The sequence below is a fragment of the Podarcis bocagei genome (assembly GCF_964188305.1).
Source record: "Podarcis bocagei genome assembly, chromosome: 12".
Lineage (NCBI taxonomy): Eukaryota > Metazoa > Chordata > Lepidosauria > Squamata > Lacertidae > Podarcis > Podarcis bocagei.
The window spans coordinates 11,803,052-11,825,184 of NC_138137.1; the positions used below are offsets into that span (position 1 = coordinate 11,803,052).

The 22,133-nt window shown below is 40.3% G+C and overlaps 1 protein-coding gene across 7 annotated transcripts in view; it reads left to right on the forward strand.

Moving 5' to 3' along the window:
* The window catches only part of MYRIP (myosin VIIA and Rab interacting protein), a 158,273-nt gene extending 136,573 nt beyond the window's left edge, over nucleotides 1–21,700 (forward strand). For 5 of the 7 annotated variants that reach the window (XM_081164452.1, XM_081164451.1, XM_081164455.1 and 2 more), the window contains exons 11-18: nucleotides 195–428; nucleotides 2,390–2,452; nucleotides 12,096–12,290; nucleotides 14,477–14,638; nucleotides 15,047–15,151; nucleotides 15,481–15,541; nucleotides 18,346–18,467; nucleotides 19,972–21,700. In XM_081164452.1, the coding sequence (XP_081020578.1) occupies nucleotides 195–428; nucleotides 2,390–2,452; nucleotides 12,096–12,290; nucleotides 14,477–14,638; nucleotides 15,047–15,151; nucleotides 15,481–15,541; nucleotides 18,346–18,467; nucleotides 19,972–20,004 (975 nt within the window). In that variant the 3' untranslated portion in view covers nucleotides 20,005–21,700. The other 2 variants (XM_081164457.1, XM_081164456.1) reach the window with 2 other exon arrangements.
* The last annotated feature ends 433 nt before the right edge of the window (nucleotides 21,701–22,133 follow it).

Here is a 22,133-nt window from a genome sequence, read left to right on the forward strand (position 1 = left end):
CCAAGGCGTTTGAGAACCAAGGTACCACTATATGTACTTATGTTGTTGTCATCAGAGTGATACGCTTACAGATCTCCTGTGGTATAAACAGCTTTTTTGAACAGCTTTTGTATATGTATAACTTTGATTTTCTTCTCTTTGAGATGCTTTTTCTTTGTCGCTCTTTTTTTTAATTAAAAAAATATATATTTAAGGCACCTGATGATTTATCAGAAACTGACATAAGCAGTGAAGACCATCAGACCAAGGCAGACCCTATGGAAGAAAAGCTGAAGTCAAGGTTATATGAACTGGCTGCAAAAATGAGTGACAATAGGGAAACCTCTTCAGAGGAACAGGTGTCAGAGCCAAGAACAGAATCTGAGAACCAGAAATCGTGCTTATCTTCAGAAGACAGTGGCAAATGCATTCAGGAGGAGCTAAAGAAGGTAGGTAGTGCCTGGTGGTTGAACGGTTTGCAAACACGGGTGAATATTCTACTGGGGCAGGAGACACGCTGTGTGTGCCTAGAAGCAGCGGTTGCCACAAGTACAAGTTGTGATTTGCCAGCATCCACATCCTAGCCAATGTAAATCCAGTCACCACGTGGCTGGCGGCATTACATTGTTAAGTCTCCACCTCATTTCCTTGTAGCTGCTATGAGTAGCATGTTATGACTGGGTGAGTGATAGATAGATAGATAGATAGATAGATAGATAGATAGATAGATAGATAGATAGATAGATAAAAACAAATATATTTCTGGTTCATTTTCAATGATCTGGGCAGTGCAGTGCTTCAAAGGTATATACAAAAGCACAAGAATCAAATAAGACATAGAACTCCCATTGGTATATTGTTCCAATCTCCGGTCCTGCAGAACATAGATATATTTTAAGTGGTAAATGGTGGTGGTTTTAGAAGTGGTTCATACAGTTAGATGACAGGAGTAAACTCTATGATCTGTAGAAGTTCAAGCTTTGATAAATCATTTGCTGTGATTAAGCAAATAGCATTCAATTGGCTATTAAAGTTTAGTCACTAATTAGTTACAAAGACTGATGACAAGTAACAACTCTGGAACAGATGACTCATAAAGTTCCTGTCATCGTGCAGTCCGCACAGATGGATCTGTTTCCTCTTTCCTGCTCCAGAGTTTATGAAACATGAAAATTCTGTTTTTATTCCTGGCTTGTTTGCAAAACTAGCACATGGTTTGCCTTTCAGGTTGGAACGACTGTGGCTTTAAGATACTAATGCTAATCATTTAATTTTTATTATTATTAAAATGTGTAACCCACCTTGCTAGGCTAAATACCAACTCAATGTGACTTTAAATATCTATCTATCATCTATCTATCTATCTGTCTGTCTGTCTATCATCTATCGATCTATCTATAATCAAACAAAAAACCAGCAATCAACAGAGGTGAAACGGAAAAGCAAAACTAATGATTTATTTTTTCTCTCAAAAATGCTTGCGAAAATAATAAGATTGTTAGTGACTGCTTCAAAGTGATCAATGAGGCACCAACCAAACCACTCTGGGGAGGTTGTTTCATAAACTGGGTGCTACAGTGGAAAATCCAGTTACCTCACCCAGCAACTGAAATTCTGACACGTGACAAAAAGGGCCTTAATGAATATCAGACAACTGAAGCAAGCAGTACTCATTTGAAATTGTGATCTTTTAGGCCTAGTTGTGCTGCAACACTGCTTAACCTTGAGCTTGTTTATTTGAAAAACCATTTTGGTGTGATGTTGTGATGGAAAGTACTTCACTTTATAAAATTTGATTAACTACAAAGTATCCAAGTTAGGTGTTTCATCCTCGCCATGAATGAGCTTTTGCCTATTACATTTTACGCTTAAGAGAGAAATCCTCTTTTGCTGTAGAAACTTCAAAGAACTGCCTTCATAGATAGTGGTTTTTTAATCCAACATAGTCTAGTGATAAATTGCTCAGTTGGTTGAGAGCATTTCATCCACTATAAAAGTTGATTTGCTGTGTTAATGAGTGAACAAGTATTTCAAACAACAGCAGGGGAACCCTTTAAATGATCTTCCATTTTAATTACTTTTATTACTGTAATGGGGCAGCAAGTAACAATGTGAGGGGGGAGGGTAACAAGCAGATGGAGAGGACCCACAAAACTACTCTACTTCCTGCCCACGATATACCTTCAACTGTGTGGGATAGCTCCATGGTGGAACAGCTCCCATTTCCCCAAACCATGTGCAGCTGAGGGCAGGATAGTAACCTTTAATGGTAGGTTCAAACTAGTACACATTTTTTAAATCTTTTTATTCTGTCTTCCCTTCACTCCATAGCTCTTGCCCAGTGAATTGTGTCTATCCCTATCTAATTTCTCTCTCCTCTTCTTTTCTAAACTGCTTTCCAACTACCTAGGAAAAACAAAAGGCTTTTGATCTCCATCTTAAACTCCAGTTTTTAACCTCAGCACTTCAGCAGGTGAGACTGGACGATTTTATGTGTGCTAGTGAGCTTCATCTGAAATAATCGCTCTTCCATGCATTTACTCGTATTCTGAGGTTTGCAGGGTTTGGATATGATAAAAAGCAATTCTAATAATGCATTTCTAAGTTGCTTCTTAACTGTTCTGCTCACCATTCAGATAAAACCTATTGTAGCAAAAGAAAACAATAACAAAGGAGTCAAACTTTTGCTTTGTATGCTGCTGATAGTCAACCTGTTCATTTTCCCTAATCATAAAACATGAGCCAGACTTCTGGGCTTGAGGGCAGTCAGGGTCCTGTGTGAGTGTCTTGGGGCGGTTGGCGGATGGATGGTGGCTAACAGATTGAGGTTGACTCCTGACAAGACAGAAGTACTGTTTGGCGGGGAGGGACAGGGTATGTGTGGGGGACTCCCTGGTCCTGAATGGGGTATCTTTGCCCCTGAAAGACCAGGTGCGCAACCTGGGAGTCATTTTGGACTCATAGCTGTCCATGGAGGCGCAGGTCAATTCTGTGTCCAAGGCAGCTGTCTACCAGCTCCATCTGGTATGCAGGCTGTGACCCTACCTGCTCACAGACTGTCTCACCAGAGTGGTGCATGCCCTAGTTATCTCCCGCTTGGACTACTGCAATGTACTCTACGTGGCGCTACAATTAATCCAGAATGCGGCAGCTAGACTGGTGACTGGGAGTGGCTGCTGGGACCATATAACACCAGTCCTAAATTATCGTCACTGGCTTCCAGAATGTTTCTGAGCACAATTCAAAGTGTTGGTGCTGACCTTTAAAGCCCTAAACGGCCCCGGCCCAGTACACCTGAAGGAGTGTCTCCACCCCCATTGCTCAGCCCAGACACTGAGGTCCTCCCTTTGAGGGTCTTCTGCTGGTTCCCTCACTGCAAGAAGTGAAGTTACAGGGAACCAAACAGAGAGCCTTCTCAGCAGTGGTGCCCTCCCTGTGGAACGCCCTCCCTTTAGACGTCAAGGAGATAAAGAATTACACAACTTTTAGAAGACATCTGAAGGCAGCCCTGTATGTGAGGTTTTTAATGCTTGATGTTTTATGTTTTTAGATATGCTGTAAGCCACCCAGAGTGGCTGGGGAAGCCCAGCCAGGTGGGTGGGGTATAAATAATAGAATTACTATTATTATTATTCTCCCCCTTCCCAAATATACTGGAATACCATCTTGTCCTTTGCTTTCAGCTAAATGTCTTAGGTCAGCCTGACTTCTGACCTAAGACAGTGACAGTGACAATGTTGGACTCTTCTGGGGGCAGCTTATTCTTGCTCCTACATAGTAAAAATAATATATATATATATTTGGCTGGAGAAGAGAAGTGTGACTCCAATTTTAATTTGGAAAAAGTGTGCCTTGCAATCAGAAATTTGGAGAAAACTGCTTAGAACACACAATAATATAGATGTAGGAGGTTGCTTTATCCAAGGGCAGACTATTTGGGGTTCCCTAAAGCCTGTTGATACCTCCCTGTTGTGTTTCGATGGTACAATTTTGGCAATATAAGCAGTGCTATTTTTCTAGAAAATGCCTCCTTAAACACCTCCTTTGTTCTCTTAGAATGGCAATGGCACCCACCTGAGAGGTGCCAGAACAGGGTTTTAGTGAGTTCTGGCTGAAAAAATGCCCCAGAGTATTGGGCTCAGCACTCAGAAAGTTTGCTGTTAGTTCTAAGAAACTAGTTGGCGCAGCCATTTTTACTGTGAGACTTAAAAGGAATGCAAATTGAAGGAATGAAAGAGAGTCAAAGGCATGGTATGAAGTACATTTCAATTCCCCCCCCCCTCAATATTTTTGTGAAGTCTGAAGTGAATTGCGTAACTCCAACAATGATGAATCAATGTACAACCTGTTACCACCCCTTAGATGAAGACAACAGATATTGACTGAAGAACAGCCACACGGCTATGAGCATGATAAAGCACCTCAATAATGGAGCTTGTAATGTGTGCATGGTGATTTAAGGATGTGGTCAATACTGCCAAGAACCATTAGCGATGGAAAAGATTTTTATGCACTCATTCTGTGTGCCTCATGTTGATTTGACGTTTCCTCAGAGATAGCGTAAGTCACTGCATAAATCACCGTTGAATTCAGTGTCCAAGGTTCCTACTATCTCACTCAGCTATGACCAAAACTTTAGAAATAATGGCCCAGTCAAAGTTAAGCACTTTTCTGTCCAGTTTATTTAAATGGGTTAAATTTAAGCGCAAGTTTATTTCTCCCATTGAAATCAATCAGACTTAAAAGTGACAGCATCACTGACAGGTGCAAATGAAACCAAAAGTCTGTCCTCAGTTTAAATTGGTTTAGGGAGGGGGGAGAGACCATCAGTTTTCGGGAGGGGAGGGTGTTGAGGCCGCCATACTGGGGTGCCCACTATATTGCCATGAGACCGTTGCTTAGCAGTGCAGTGTGTCTAGATAGGAGGCATCCTGGATGTGAGTACAAAATAGTGCACATCTGAATGCGGATGCTGCTTATTCACATTGAATTGGTTTTTCAATGAGATTCACATACAAATGCACACCCCTATCCACATTCTGATACAACTGCATCTTAATTGGAGCTCAAGAACAGCAGCCCAACTGCTTTGGCAACAAAGATCCCCTTCCACTTGTTCCCTTTTTGAGCCTCATCTAAAAACAAACAAACAACCTGCTTAAAAGTAGGATATTTGGAGTGGAGCATGGAAATATTCATAGAACTCAAATACCCTTTAAAATCAGGTTCCAGTGCAATAATGTATGATGGAAGTTCAATATCAGGCATGCAAATACAATATACCAGTACCACAACCACTTAAATATTGGTAACTACATAAGTGAGGAAGTTAACAAGAACTAATGTAGGTTTTTAGTACAGAAAACAAAAGTGCTGGTTTTCCCTTAAACTACCTCTCACATTCTACTTCTGTCCCATTCTTTGCTGGATCTCCTCCTGAATTTACTGGTTGCCATTCACAAATGTTATCACCCCGTAGTTACATTGGAACCAATTTTAAGGGATCTCAGTGTTCAAATTGGCACCATTAACCTTTCTGTTGGCAAGTAACAAGAACAGACTGGGGAAAAGGATGTATGGGAAAGATCTCAGCCTAATGCTATTTGCTACATTCCTGTATTCATGACCAGCCTCTTTGTCATTAATGGAATTACCAGTAGGTAGGAACAGATGAATCGGTTTCTGCCTTCCCCAGGTCAGTTTCTCAAACATAGGGCCAGTCACTTTTAAGCATAAAAAACCCCATCATTTAAATTGTCTGTGATCAGCAAATTTGGTTAGTTCACTTCAAAATGTCTCCTCCATCCCTACTGGCAGGTCATCAACAGTCGCTGAAGGTCTCCGAGTCAAAGCTAGTTCCAGAGGGGGGAAGGCTCTAGCTCAATGGAAAAGAGAAGGTTACAGATTTAATCCCTAACTTCTCCAGGAGGGGCTGGAAAATCCCCTGCCTGAAACCCTGGATAGCCACTGCCAGTCAATGTTGACAATACTGAGCTAAATAGACCAATGATGCAAAGACACATTCCCATGTTCCTATCTCTGCAATGACAGCCAGTTCCTAGGACACCCTCTGCATGGGTTTTAGAAAGATACATGCTGCCAACCAATCCCCCATCCTGCTTTCCACCATGCTTGATGCTCACAGGGTGCCACAGCTGCCACTTGGATAGGTCGCCAAGCTATTGGCTCTTCGTTCCAGCCTATCAGTGGGCGATGCCAAGAATACTCGCCTTGCCCTGGACACTGGCAACCTATGCTATGCTACTGCAGTTAAATGTTAGTAATTGCCATTTGCTTAAAGTTAATGCTGGCAGAGCTGATGCAGAAACTTTAGCTAATATTTTGGATTTCGGTTCTCTTTAGCTCTATAACTGCAACAGCACAGCTAGATTGCCTAAATGTCTGTCACTTCCCTAATAGTTGCTCAGCTGAGAAACAGAGTAGATGTGACAGCTATCTTTGAGAATTGCCTATTGCAGGTAAGGATGAGTTTTCAGCAGTATGAAGAGTCAGATACAGTAAATGCCAGTCAAAAGGGCTTTCTCCCCAGTACCAGTTGTCCACCTGTTTACTTGACCTTTCTTTGTACATTCTTATGACTATAAGGGAACGCCTATTCCACCTAAACATTTCAACATTATTCTGATGGCTAGACCTACTTTATTTATAGTAGGAAAATCAGAGCCAGCCTCCTGATTCAGGGTTCTTCCATTACCTCCAAAAACCCACTTTCTCCTGGTGAGTCAAATCATCCAGGTGATTGAAATTATAGACTGGGCAGTTAGAGGCTGAATATAGGCCATGATTTAAAACAGCAACTCAGAGATATGATAGCACAGAGATCTGTTTGTAAAAGCGCTACAGCCTGGAGAATTTGTGCTTTGTGGTTCTTGGTTCTCATGGCCACATGCCCAATTATTTCTCTTATGCCCTTTATCCCTGCTTTCTGCACAGGGGAAGGGGGGGAGAGAGAGTTTGTGTCACTGCTTCCAAAATAGGTCTGACGTGTTGGATTTAGAAGGTTTCAATAATGCATTTGGCTGGCATGCTTATTTGTAGTACGATAAGGTAAAAGCACATAAAGCGTTTAAAAATCATATTGTTAGAAAAGCATTGTTTAATGTGTGGATAAGATATAAGGATTTGTTAGGGGGGAAAACCCCAAGATGGTTGTCACCAATGGAAGCGAAGGCACAGAAAAAACTCAATATGGAGGCCAAATGGCCGAAATATTGGGAAATTTTGGAACAAGATGGAGACAGAATAAAATTGCATAGCTTTGAAAAATTGAAAAACAGAGTGCGAGATTGGCTCCATTATTACCAAATAATGGAGGCGTACAATTTGGACAAAAAAGTTGGTTTCCAGGTGGAAAAATCAAAATTAGAAACAGAATTATTAGACCCAAAAATTAAGAATTTGTCAAGAATGTATAACTTGCTGTTGAAATGGAATACTCAGGATGAAATGGTGAAATCAGCTATGATTAAATGGGCACAAGATGTTGGACATAACATAATGATGGCTGACTGGGAATAGTTATGGACCACAGGTATGAAATTCACGGCATGTAATGCCTTAAGAGAAAACTTAATGAAAATGATTTATAGGTGGTACATGACACCAGTCAAGCTTGCAAAAAGCTACCATTTGCCCGAGAATAAATGTTGGAAATGTAATGAGACTGAAGGTACATTCTTCCACCTATGGTTGACATGCCGAAGGATTAAGACATTCTGGGAGATGATTTATAACGAAATGAAAAAGGTATTCAAATATACCTTCCTGAAGAAACCAGAGGCCTTTCTCCTGGGCATGGTCAGCCAATTGGTGCCAAAGCAGGGTAGAACTTTTTTTATGTATGCAACAACAGCAGCAAGAATACTCATCGTGAAGTATTGGAAGACACAAGTTTTACCCACCCAGGAAGAATGGCAGATGAAGTTGATGGACTATATGGAATTGGCGGAAATGACTGGCAGAATCCGAGACCAGGGAGAAGAGTCGGTGGAAGAAGACTGGAAAAAGTTTAAAGACTATTTACAGAAATACTGCAAAATTAATGAATTTTAGAAGAATGTTGGAATGAAGTTCTATGGCTTTAGTAGAAATGTTATAAGGAGTATAAATAGATTAATAGAATATTAAAGGGAAAAAATAAGGTCAGAATGTTAAGATAATTTTAGGATAGAAAACAGAGGAAGATGGAAAGGAATTGCTGAAATAATTAATAGAAGTGGAATACAAAAAGGGAGGTGTGAGGAGGTCGCTGAAATAAGTGAATGAAAGATAAGATATTGAAATTATTTGATGTGTTTTAAATTGCTTTTGTTTTGTTTTGTTAGTTTTATGTGTTAGTGTTTTGTGTTAGTGCTATGTAGTGTTTGTGCATTGTATTGTATTATCTATTCTTTGTTGTTGCTGTTGTTTTTTGTAGTGTTTAAATTGTTGGAAAAGCAATAAATATTATTAAAAAAAACAAAAACAAAATAGGTCTATCAGATAGAGCTATTCTTCTGGATAACCCTCACTAATGAGTCTCTTCTAATCCACTTTAATGCAATGGATTCTTTTTACAGTAGTTCTAATACTTGCCACAACTGGTATTCTCATGATAGGAAGCAGTAGTAATTCATGGGAAATCAAATGTAATATTGCTGGTTCAGAAATGAGAGCATCCATGTCGGTAGTTGCCATTGAAGTTTTGCCACTGACCAATGATCCATTGTGGGATGCCCGTGATAGTCATCTTTTTGCTTGAGTCAGGCACTGGTACAGTCGTACTTTGGTTTTTGAACAGCTTAGTTCGCGAACAACTCGGAACTCAAACATCACAAACCCGGAAGTAGGTGTTCTGGTTTGCGAACTTTGCTTCAGAAGCCGAACGTCTGGCGTGGCTTCCACGGTTTCTGATTGGCTGCAGGACGCTCCTGCAGCCAATCGGAAGCCGCGCCTTGGTTTCTGAACGTTTCGGAAGTCGAACGGACTTCTGGAATGCATTCTGTTTGAAAACCAAGATACGATTGTACATATTTTTGGAAGTGTTTACACAGTCAATAAAGTAAAACCATTATCACTGCTGGTCTATGTAACAACTGGTGATATTCGGGTTGTGTGCATAAGCTCTGAATGTTTCACATCATTTGCAACCTGTTTATAAAGGATTGCAGCAAGACATAAAGATCTAAGACTTAATAAATATTTTTCAAGTGCTGTCTGGATTATGAAGAAGGAAGAACTCCGGGCGCATTTCTTTGAAGACTGAAACATTTGTCAATATGTAGATACTTTGAAGAAAATGTAATGGCTCTGGCAGCTTTTTTTTTTTAATAAAAAAAATTAATTATAATTAATGGAATAATGGGGCATGGAAAAGAGGCCAGTGAAAGCAAAATACCTAAAATAACTACCAAGCACCTCTACAGTATTGATTTCTCCCTAAATATTATTGATTTCCTTCAAACTAATTGGCACCCGCAAGAGTAAATGGGAAACTTGGAAACATCATGAGAGGTTGAGCAGCTCTTCATGATTCAAGTATCTCCCAGTCTGTGAAGACAGGAAACATTTGGCTGCTTTAATTATCACTGTTATTCTTGCCAGACAGGCCAAAGACCTGATTCTATCTAACCTGCTGCCTGAGTGTCTCTCTAATCATGATGCTTCAACCATATGTTGGAAGATCAATGTATGAAGGCATTGAAAGAGCATTTATTTGGTAAACATCTTACTGACGAACTGGCATGTGAAGAATGCGAACATACAAATCTGCCTTGCGCTGAGTCAGATCACTGGCCTATCTTGCCAGGGCTAATTACTCTGAATGGCAGGAGCTGTCCAAGGTATCGAACTGAGATCTTTTCTAGACCTGCTACGTACACATCTTCTGAGATGAAACCGGAAGCCTTCTGTGTACACAGCAAATGCAGTACCACCGAATTATGTCTACTTCCCAAATAGCTAAAGTACAACACTGCTTGTTCTGTGGATAGGAAACCATAACCTGCTAGGAAAGCAATTACAGCGTGGTCAGAGCCAGCAGAGCTTCCTCTTATCTGTACCCTGTTATAGTCTGCAAATAACCAAACTTGAAGCCGACTATCTCAGGCGACATGACAAAACGTTTACTTATTGTTGTCCTCGACAATAAGCAAACATTCTGTCATGTCAGTTCTCTTGCAGGAGAGCCAACTCGTTCCCTGTGCAGCTCAAAATACAATGGGATCTGATTTGTTGCAAAAGAATAAACCATTCTTGAAACTATTGGTTTTTATTATTATTTACATCAGATTTTTGTTTGTGAGTGCTGAATAACATTGCCAGTACAGTGGTGCCTCGGGTTACATATGCTTCAGGTTACAGACTCCGCTAACCCAGAAATAGTGCTTCAGGATGAGAACAGAAATCGTGCTCTGGCGGCGCAACGGCAGCAGGAGGCCCCATTAGCTAAAGTGGTGCTTCAGGTTAAGAACAGTTTCAGGTGAAGCGCAGACCTCCGGAATGAATTAAGTACTTAACCCGAGATACCACTGTATAAACTATGAAGCTCATGCATGAGCAGATAAGGAGAATGGCAACATGTTCAAAAGCGCATTGTAGACCATGGTCAGGATTTGGTGTTTTATACCAACTGGACTGGTGGGGGATACAGATCACTAGTGAGAGTAGATTTCACCATGGCTTTGCCAATCTCCCTGTCTATTCTTCAAACCCCAATCAACTCCAAGACTAGGGAGATGGTGGGTATGATTCAGGATAGATAGATTATTCTATTTCACTCAATTTCACATGTGTTTGATTCATAAGCCCATTATCTTTAGTTGTAATCTGCTTTTTTTAAAAAAAAAAAAAGTCCATATGGAAAAATCTCCGCAACATTCAGCTTCATTATATAGATAGAGGGTGACTTGAAAGAGCAAGAGACCCAAACAGTTTTTTGTTTAGCTAGGCAAAGTGCAAAATGTACAAGCTTTTGCTGGACTGGCATACGAAAGATGAACAAGTTAAATCGGTGATGATAGATTGGGCAAGAGATTTAGGACATAACATAATGTTTGAGGACTGGGAAAGATTGTGGAAGAAAGGGGTGAGATTCACCGCATGTACTTTGTTAAAGGAAAATATTATGAAAATGATGTATAGATGGTATTTGACACCTGTAAAATTAGCAAAGATGTATCATAATTGTGATAATACATGTTGGAAATGTAAAGAAAAGGAAGGAACATTATTTCATATGTGGTGGACCTGCTCCAAGGTGAAAAACTTCTGGGAAAAGATTTATAATGAATTGAAAAAAAATGTTGAAATATACATTTATAAAGAAATCAGAGGCCTTTCTTCTTGGAATAACAGGTTCGGAATTGCCCAAGAAAGATGTTAATCTATTTTTGTATGCCACAACTGCGGCTCGTATTTTGTTAGCTAAAAAGTGGAAAACTCAAGAATTGCCAACAGTAGAAGAATGGCAGATGAAGATGATGGATTGTATGGAGCTAGCCGATCTAACCGGAAGAGTCCACGACCAGAAGGAGGAGGAACATCACGAAGAATGGAAGAAATTTAATGATTATTTAGTTAAATTTGTTAAGCTAAAATAACTGGAAATAGCGTCCAAATACTTAAAGGGCTTAGGATTGTATCTATGTTAACTGATAAAATAATATGTTTAATACAACAAAGAGAAGATTTAAAGATGTTAATGTTTAATTTAAAGGGTATTAAAATTGGGATTTAGGAAACCGTAATAAGGATATGCAATGAAATTCAACTAAGGGGAAATGAGGAAGTCGTTTTACAAAGTAAATAACTGTTATTTTCAATAAGGTTATGATTTATGTTTGTTATGTTTTGTTTGTTTTATGTTTTTGTTTGTCATTGATATTGTAAAAACTAATAAAAATTTTGCAAAAAAAAAGTGCAGGACAGGAAATTATTATTATTATTATTATTATTATTATTATTATTATTATTATTATTAAGGTTTCCATGTTGTAAGCAAGATTATGGGGCTTATCAAAAAAGGAAAGCGGGAGCCTTTGTGTATTCATGAAGCAAAACAATTTCACTACATTTGCCTCTTCCTTCTAACAAGAAACTTTCCTGTTTTACAACAGAAATATTCTGCAGTGTCTCTCTGCAACATATCTACTGAGGTCCTAAAAGTCATCAATGCAACAGAGGAGCTCATAGCAGAATCTACAGGTCCTTGTGATTTTGCAGCAGATGTGTCTGACAAAGGCAAAGGAGAGTTCCCCCTGGGTGTAGACCCTATCAGACTTGATGAGCAGCTCACCACACTGGAAGAAAATGTAAGAGTGGCAGAAGACTTCGTGTGATATCTGTCTGTGCTGTGGGTAGTCCTGCTTAGCTTACTCTTGTGGGAAAAGAGAGCCGCTGGTTTTGAATGGCAATTGTGTATACAAAAAAACCCAAGCAAACTAAAAGACAAAAGCCCTGTTTAGGTATTCTTAATCAGAGCAAAGCCCCCCATTCTTATTGTTATCCCTGTGAAATTTAGAATCAGGGTTCTAAAATGCATCTGGCAGCATAATAATAATAATAATAATAATAATAATAATAATAATAATTTTTATTTATACCCCACCCTCCCCAGCCAAGGCCGGGCTCAGGGCGGCTAACAAGCAATAATAAAAACAAGTTGAATGAATACAACTTAAAAACAAGATTAAAATACAACAATTAAAATATTGAAACATTAAAATATTAAAATGCAGCCTCATCACAGGAGGAGAAAGGAAAAAGAAAAAAGAAAGAGGGGGAAGGAATCAAACTGGCTCCAAGCCAAAGGCCAGGCAGAACAACTCTGTCTTACAGGCCCTGGGGAAAGAAATCAGATCCTGCAGGGCCCTGGTCTCATGAGACAGAGCGTTCCACCAGGCCGGAGCCAGTGTTGAAAAGGCCCTAGCTTTGGTTGAAGCCAATCTAACTTCCTTAGGGCCCGGGACCACTAGGGTGTTGCTATTTGCAGCAGATGTGTCTGACAAAGGCAAAGGAGATATAAGAATGGGATAGCAACAGACACAGAGCAACAGAGACAGAGCTGCGGGTATAGGGCAGCATAATAATAAATAATAAATAATAATGATAATAATAATAATAAATATCTGTCCCTCTGTGTGAATCACTTCTTTCATGCTTACTTATCTCTGATTCAGGAAAACACATTTATGCAGTAGTAGTAGTAAAGTTGAAGCCAGGTTTGGATGAGCTGTTGGGGCATTTTCCATAGTCAGGGAGAGATGAATGAGGTCTCGAACCAAAGCACAGAACAAGTAGATTAGCAAAGAAAATCAAGCACACACGTACGCTCTCTAAGTTTAACTTACAAACAGAGCACGTCTGCGAATTTTCACTAGTCCTCATTAATATTCCAAAATCAATCAAGCATTTGTTTGTTAAGTCGGAATGTTCATATTTTATTCATCCATTTCTGTCTTAAGCTCCTCTGGGGACAAAATGAATGTAAAATCACCTGGGGGGGGGAAGCATTTTTTAAAGGGCTGTATCCTTGCCAACCTCATGCCAACCTAGCAGTTCGAAAGCACGTCAAAGTGCAAGTAGATAAATAGGTACTGCTCCGGCGGGAAGGTAAACAGCATTTCTGTGCGCTGCTCTGGTTTGCCAGAAGCGGCTTAGTCAGGCTGGCCACATGACCCGGAAGCTGTACGCCGGCTCCCTCGGCCAATAAAGCGAGATGAGTGCCGCAACCCCAGAGACATCCGCGACTGGACCTAAGGGTCAGGGGTCCCTTTACCTTTACCTTTATCCTTTGAGCTGAGACTTGTCATGTTGAAGATAGCCTCATGATCACACACAGACTCACCACTGTAGTTACATGAATGTAAACCAATTTGGAGTCATTGGCTTGGATCCAAATATCCCACTGTGCGAGTTAGGAGCACACCTGCTTCTTTGGAGGGATGGGACTCACAATCCCCCCCACACATATCAAAAGTCCTCTTGTATTCTCCTGAAATACTTGCTCTGGAACCACTTTTGGTAATGCAGGACCTGGGGCTGGAGAAGAGGAAAATCACTTCTCTCTTTCCTCACCTAAATGAGCAAAAGTGCCTCTTGCTTGTACAGTATGATCTTGGCCAAAGCAATGTTTTGCAGACACCGGCATCCCAAATTGCAATGTTTCTACTTACACATTTGTCTCTAAAGCACCTCTGCCAGACTGTTAGTGTTTTGCAGAAGGGAGGAAATTTAGGTTTGCTTAATTAAAGCAGCTTAAAGCGTGCCCTAGCACAACAAATCCACTTTAAACAAAAAAACAAAAAAGAGAAAAGCAACTGCCTTTTGCACTTCCAAATGCGATGGAGAAACACATTAAAATGTGGAATGAATGATTAATGCAGTGTTGGTCAGTAGTGGTCAGTGGGGTGGCAACAGGAACCTCAGGCCCTAGTACTTAAAGAGGCCCCAAAGCTGTAGACTTACCTAACTGGATTCTGGCACATGTACTGCTTAGGTCTACCTAACAGCCGGCAGTGTATATGGCTTGGAGAGTCAGCTCAATGACCTTGAGGATGCAGCACGCAGAATTAACAGCATTAGTTCAGAATCAGAGTTGGCTGACCTGGAAGACCAAGTGGCAACAGCAGCAGCACAGGTTCATCATGCAGAACTTCAGGTGAGATGAACAGCTAGCTCCCCGGTTCGTACCTGCCAATAATTTCGTATTCTTTCATTGTGTTGAACAATGGATGGACTCAGCTACATTCATCACAATAGTGTATATAAAGCCCTTAACAACTTGCAAGCATTTTTCCTGCAAGATTTTCTTTCCCCATACATTCCTGCTTGACCATTTCAATCTGTGGAACTGGTACTGCTACAAATGTCACATAATACTCATTCCACATTTGTAAGAAATCAATCCTTTAGTGTGGCAGCATGGGACTCCCTGCTTTTTGACACCAGATAGACACCTTCCTACTTAAAAACATTTCTGTTTGAACAAGTCTACCCGGATATGTGTTTTCATCTGTTTACAGCTTTATTGCTGATTTTAATTATTGTTTGAATGTTTCTTTTAAAGATTTCAGATATAGAGAGCAGAATTTCAGCGCTAACAGTGGCAGGCTTGAATGTAGCTCCGTGTGTTCATCTGACAAGGAAACGTGACCAACAGCAAACAAACCAGGTGAGAAAAATTAAACCAGTAGCCACCCCACTGATCCAACCAGACCTGTGTAGTGAAGCAGGCACACATCTGTATGGCGAAAGCTGGTATAGATGCCCATTGAAATGTGTGTCAATGTCTGCAACATAATGTTTACTTAGTCCTCATTAAGCTGGCCATGGGTCTGTAAGGCAGGTGGGGATGGATGTCTCTGGTCCACTGTGGTCCAGACTACGTGCCCTTGCATTTGACCAGCTGTATGTAGCCAGAGTTGGACTGGAGCCAGTATTGGTTCCCTGTTATGTGCTAATTATTTACTAATAAACTGTGGGGCGTTTTTCATCCCATAGATGCACACGATAGACACATCAAGACAGCAGAGACGAAAGCTTCCAGCTCCACCAGTGACAGGTACTGAAAAACAGTGGAAAATAACAGTATGCTTGTTTTGATTCTGTAGTACATACTGACTTCCCCTGCACTTGAGCTCAGGCTTTGGCAGATTGAGTGGATAAGACCAAGAATGGGTCCAAACGGTCAAGAAGGCGGTTTCTGCATATGCTGTTAGAGGGAAGTGAGGGGTGGATGGGGCCTGTCAACCTGGGAAGGTAGCTCATCCAGAGAAGGAAAACTCTGATCCTAAATCTCTGCTGCCTTGTGGGGTATCCTCGGGAGAAGAAAAGGCTAAACCCTACACAAATCCAGAGTGGAGTCCCTACGACAGTTGGATGGCACCTTCTATGTCTCCTTCCAGCAACTCCTGCAGCCAAGCTGGTGCCAAACACATTGCTCTGCTTTCCTTTGGAACACATCAGCGAGGCTGAGAGGGGGGTCTTGTCTGGGCAGCCCAGGACTCGAGACACTCTGCCCAGGCTGGCACCCCAGGAAGATCACGTCAGTGCTGCTAACACAGTGGTTTGATTTCACCCCCAGGGGTGCACTCCATTGTCTCTCAAGAAAGATGGGTGCCAACAGCCAATGTGACCAATTTAGGAACAATGGAAAACTATACTATGAGTAGTGATGTTAAATTCTCGAGAATATTCTCGATTAATGTGAATATTAGAGAATTTTCATTTGAAATAGGAGAATATTCATTTTAATGCATTGAAAATGATATAATTTTAATGCATTGAAAATGATATAATTTTAATGCATTGAAAATGATATAATTTTAATGCATTGAAAATGATATAGTTAGTTAATATACATGTTTATTCATGGGTAAACTTGTTCAGATGGCAACCAAAAACTGTACAGATACTTTTATGCAATGGGGCAATGCAGTGAATTCACATTCGTTGATTTTTTGCACCAAACCATTCTGAGGTGATGGCACCAGTGATTGTCATGTTAAGGTTTGGTGTAATGAAACTCAGTAGTTAAATCGTATTTTATTCTTCCATTAGAACATGTACATATAGGACAAGTCAAAAAATACAATTGGCATGTTAAGGTTTGATACAAGTAAATTCAGTAATAGGCTATCTTGTGTTTCCAATAGTTCTAACACTTAATAACTATTTTGGTGACTAAAACATAGTTTGATAAACAAAGCTATATGCATAATAAAGAAGCCATTAACATTGAATATATTATCATTATATGATAATATATTTCAGTATGCCAATCTCTGATAAATGGCACTGCAAAAACCAGCAACTGGCACTAAATAAAAATATAGAAACGTCAACTGTTTAAATCAAGGCCACCTCACATGTTGTTACACATAATTATATAGGCCTAGGTACTTTAAGTGTATAAAGCATTAAACGTGCTTTCTGTAAAAACACACACACACACACACACACACACACACACACTGGCCAAGGGTATAGAATTGCAAAGAATAAGGTCACACCAAAATAGAAAAAAGGCTATTACATATAGTTGAAATACATACGAATACAAACGTTCATCAAATTAAATGAATAGCATTTTTAAAACTAAAAATAAATAAAAATGTTTTCTGTAGCTTACATTTCAGAACTACCAATGGCGAATGACACAATGCCCGTTAATGTAACTGGATGAAAAAATAATTATTCATTACTTACACTGGCAATATCATAACTTGACTTATTATTTACTAGATTTCTTTAAAATGTGGGTTGTAAAACTAGTTCTTACATTAGAATTTACAGTTTGTGAAGAATATTCTCCAGAGAATTCTCAAGAATTTTCTCACCTCACATCACTTAACTATCATTTTATTATACATGTTAAAATTTTGGATATTTCAAAGCCAGATTAAAAACAAACAATCATAACGTTATCATAAATAAAATTGCTGCCTTAAAATATTTTCTGTGTACACTTACCTGGGAGTATCTCATGGAATTCACTGACCCTTCCATCTGAGAATATACAGCACTGCAAATGAATGGAAGTTAGCAGGAACAGTTTTATTTTAGAAAAGCATTTTAGAAACAATTTTGAGAGGGTGGGTTGCCAGCTACATTCCCCACCCTAATCTTCCCATTTTTTCCCATATCTGGGTGGAGCTGGGACAGGATTTTTTTCTGGGCTTTTTTGTCGTTAAAGCTGAATGAAATTGATATTAACTATCTTTTGCCATTTCTTCTTGAGGGTCATTATAACAAGCATGTCATTTGTATTGATTATTTGCATATGCACTATAACTGTATAGCACATTCTAAGCATATCTGCCCCTCCTCTAATAATTCTGAGCACAGTACATTATCCCTTGCAGAGTTACAGTTCCTAGCAACCCGTAACAAACTACAGTGCTCAGAATTCTTCGAGGGAAAGAACCTTCTTTGAATGTGCTTCAGATGTACACAACACAGCCTAAGAAATACTTGGTTGAAAGTCTCTTTCTACCACCTCCAAAATTTCCTACTTCAGAGGGAAGCCTAGGAAATTACGCGGTGCATTTTCAGCAAGAGATAACTCCACAGGAAAGAGGTAGTGTCGTCTCATGATTGGAAGACTTACTGCAGCCTTCGCAAATGGGTGCATTCCAGCTTTGATGGACTACAACTTCACAATCCATCATCATTGATGGATGATGGAGCTGATAGGCACTACAGTCATATAAACATCTGGAGGCCACCATGTTGAGAATGGCTCATACTGCATCTTCCAGATTTGAACCTTGCCCCCCTTCTTTTGTAGGAGCTTAGCTACACATGTTGCCTCCTCCATCATTCTCTTGAATTTATGCAGAACGCTGGTGACAACTCTTTTTTCAGGTGAAGACATGGATGCATCTCCGGTTACACCTGTTAGAACATTCAACAGGAATTTCATACTCCAAGGATCTCTTACGCAGAGAACCAAAAAGGAGAGGAAAAGCACTGCCAAGGATAAGAAGGTAAGTACTAAGTAGAAGCTTACAGAGCAACCTGAAGCATAGGAAGCCGGCATAAGTTGATGCTGGTTTAAGTTACCCCAGTTCCAGACTCTTTTCAGGAGTGAGGTTATTGCTAGCTGATCCAGAACGAGCTTGGCAGGAAGAAAACAAGCCTTTGAAATACAGTCTGACTTACACCACCCCGTTTGCCCGTATAACTTCTGCCGGGTTGCCAGGTCTTGTGACCGAGTGAAAAGAGGTTTGGAGTAGATGTAATACTCTACTCACCCTTCACAACACCCCTTTGGGGGCTTATGCCAAGAGAGAGAGAGAGAGAGAGAGAGAGAGAGAGAGAGAGAGAGAGAGAGAGAGAGAGAGGGATAGATAGATAGATAGATAGATAGATAGATAGATAGATAGATAGAAAGATAGATAGATAGATAGATAGATAGATAGATAGATAGATAGATTACAGTCGGAGACCAGCTTATAAAACACACGTGGGGGTATAGTCACAGAAGGAAAACAAACAATTAAAACAATGCACAACAATAAATTTAAAAACAATGTACAACAATAAACTGCCGCAGGGAGCTGACCCAGAGTCACTCATAAAACCAAGTTTGGGGATTTTCTTAACGCACTAGTTTGAGTTGGGGGGTGGTCTGCGCCTACAGATCTGTACACAGAATCTGGCGGCCATCCGAGTCGTCTTCTGATCTTTGCCTAACAGGAAAAGGTTGAATTTTTACTTTTCCGGGAGGTCAGCGAGCCTCACCAGTAGGGGATCAATGGTCTTACTAAAAGGGACATCTAAAGAACAAGTGCTCCGGGCTTCCTGTATCCCCCAATGAACAGGCGCAAAGTCTCTGAGCGTATGGGACCTTTTTAAAGGCTCCTTCCAGGACCGGCGAGGGCAGAGCCGAGCTTCCAACATAAGTTGCTCGAGGGGGGCCAGCGTAGCCCTGAGATAGCCCAAGGCCCACCTCTCCCAAACTCACTCATCCCATTGGTTCTTGGGTTTGCTGTTTTTCTCCCAAAACCCGGATCTTAAGAGGGGGGAAAACAAAAAACATTCAAACTTCATTGCAAGTTTTGAATTCTAAAATTCGTTTACCAATGAAATGTATTGAGTCAAGCAGGAACTTCATGCTGTGACTCAAAAAAACACCTGTGTATTTTTAACACCATCTTTTTTGTGATACATCATCCTGGTTATAAAATGACTTCAAAATCTCAGTTTCTAAATTAAAAATTTTTGAACTTCAAAGCCAAAATAGAGTTTTAGAAATGAGTAACATGTTAAGCCTAAATTACAATTTTTGTTCAGCTGTGGGGAGAACAGCGAGGTCTAACTGACCAAGAGATTATTGAAATAACCCTTTCGCCATTGTGGACTTTGGATCGTTGAGCCTAGTCTGATCCCAGGAGGTTAAATAATTGCCTGTTAGAAGTTTTGCTGTATATTTATATTATTTCGTTATCAACTTTAATGTTTCTTTAATTCTGTATCTCCCCTTTTTAGGAACCAACAATAGGGTCTGCTGTAATGTACTAGAATTCTAGAATTCTACTGCCATTAACACACTGCCTGAGGCTACACACTCGAGTGCCTTTATATAACAGCCATTGTATACATCCAATAAAAAAATGGACCCTCAAGAACCCACAATGCCTCCGTAATAGGGCTTTGCTTGGATACCTCACTGAGAAAGCTGTTCAAGTCTTCAGCATTGTGGTCTGCTGTTGGAAGCTCTGCCTTAAAGTTCTCATGAGACTCCAAAAAGGACGTCGAGTTTCATATAAGCAAGGCTCCATGTTTTAAGATGCACTCCCCCCCCCCACGTTGTCAACTGTTCTAAAATTCGTTGTCTTTAAAATGCAGTATGTTTTGTATTCCTAATTCATCCGTTAACGTCAGCCAATATCCCACATGTAGATCAAGGAAAAATTCAAGCCATCCACCCCGTCATCCAGATTTGCTGGGACCTTACTGTTCACACAGTCATAGTCATGTATGTATTGTTGAGCAATAAGAGGAACTCCAAAAGTAACTGGGTAAATCACAAAGCAAATGCTGGAAAGGGATGATGGCCACTGGGGAGCTTAAATGGGAGGGAAGCATTTTTTCGTTTGTGATCTGTGCTTGCCTTCCATGAGTGTTGTAAGTGGAAGATATGGGTGCTTCCAGATACGAGCTTTATAAATCTAAAAGGTAGCTCAGATTCGGGGTTTTTTATGTGCACACTATTGTCAAATTAGCTTCCGTTTCCCCCCAGTTAGGGACATCTGTTGCTATTCAATTATTAGCCATTCACAGAGCTTGAAATAATGCATCTGTGCTGAGCCTTTTATGTCCCTGCCATCAAACCCCCTCCCCCCCCCCACAGTTCCATTCTGAGCGTATGTGCAGGTACTTTTGTGCATTCATTAAAAAAAAAAAATCACCAGAAGTGCTATTACCAGCCTTTATTTATCTTAATTCACAACAGGAAACAGAGGTTTGTACTTTCTTTTTCGGGGTGGGTGTGCTTGGGGGGCAGGAATAAATTTCCATTCATTTGTTTTTTTCCATAATGATAATAATAATACTGAGGTCTTTTGCAAGAGTGATACTTAGCTAAATCAATCCGCTGTTTGATTTGGATGCAGCAGTATCCAAAACAATTAATAATGTAATACTTTGCAGACCCCTGTAACCATCAGCGGCATAAACAAACAGTCCCCCGACCAAAAGAACATCAGCACATCAGCAACGAAGAACCGAAATGCTCATCCAAAGACCTCTGTATTAAAATTGTGTGTTGAGTCAGTAATTCCCTGCATGTACTGTTTGAGGATCTTGAGAGAGCAGCTGCTCCAAACTAGGCTGTTGAAATTCGGACATGCCTTCCACATGTGGCAATCTGCAGAAACAGGCACACTCGTATTGTTTGGGCCATGGCCACCAGAAACAAAATGGCTAGGTTGTGCTCATGTGAGGAGCACACTCATAGGTAGGAGTGTGGTGGTAGAGGCCGTTTACCAATATACCAACTCATACCTAACAAACCACTGGGCTAAAGAACTTTCACACCAGCAATGGCTGTGCATGTTCAATGAGGTATTTTACCTTCCATGTTAAGGAAATTGGGGTGTGTGTGTAGAAAAGGGTATGGACTGGCATTTTGATGACAACCGTGCCAGGCAGATGCTGGGCAAACCTTGTGTTCATGAGCAGTCCTGATTCCACAATAAATTCCTATCTTGAAGCACTCTATATTTGCTTGTTAAATGAACTCCCCCCTGGATGAATTATAAATCTCTCCCATTCTCAACAAAAGGCACGTGCAGCTGAAATCAGTCCTAGTCTTTCCACTGCTAGAACTGGTCTCCGAGTCTGTAACTTCAGAGCCTTTCCTAGAATATAAAATTCAGATTAATGCACATTCGCTTCACCTTCAGTTACAAAAGTGAGCTAGCCATAAAGTGTAGGTGATCACCCTAATATGGGACTATATATATATATAGGTACTTTTAGAAGTGTGTGTTTGCAGTTTAATGATCAGATTTTGATAGTCCCTCGATTGAGAGTCTATTATTGATTCCTTTGTTCCCACCAAAGTGTGCGGAAGGGGCTTTTGGAATCGCTGGTCCTTTTCAGAAAGTCATAATTTCGATGGATGGTTCTGTTTCAGGGCTCTCAAC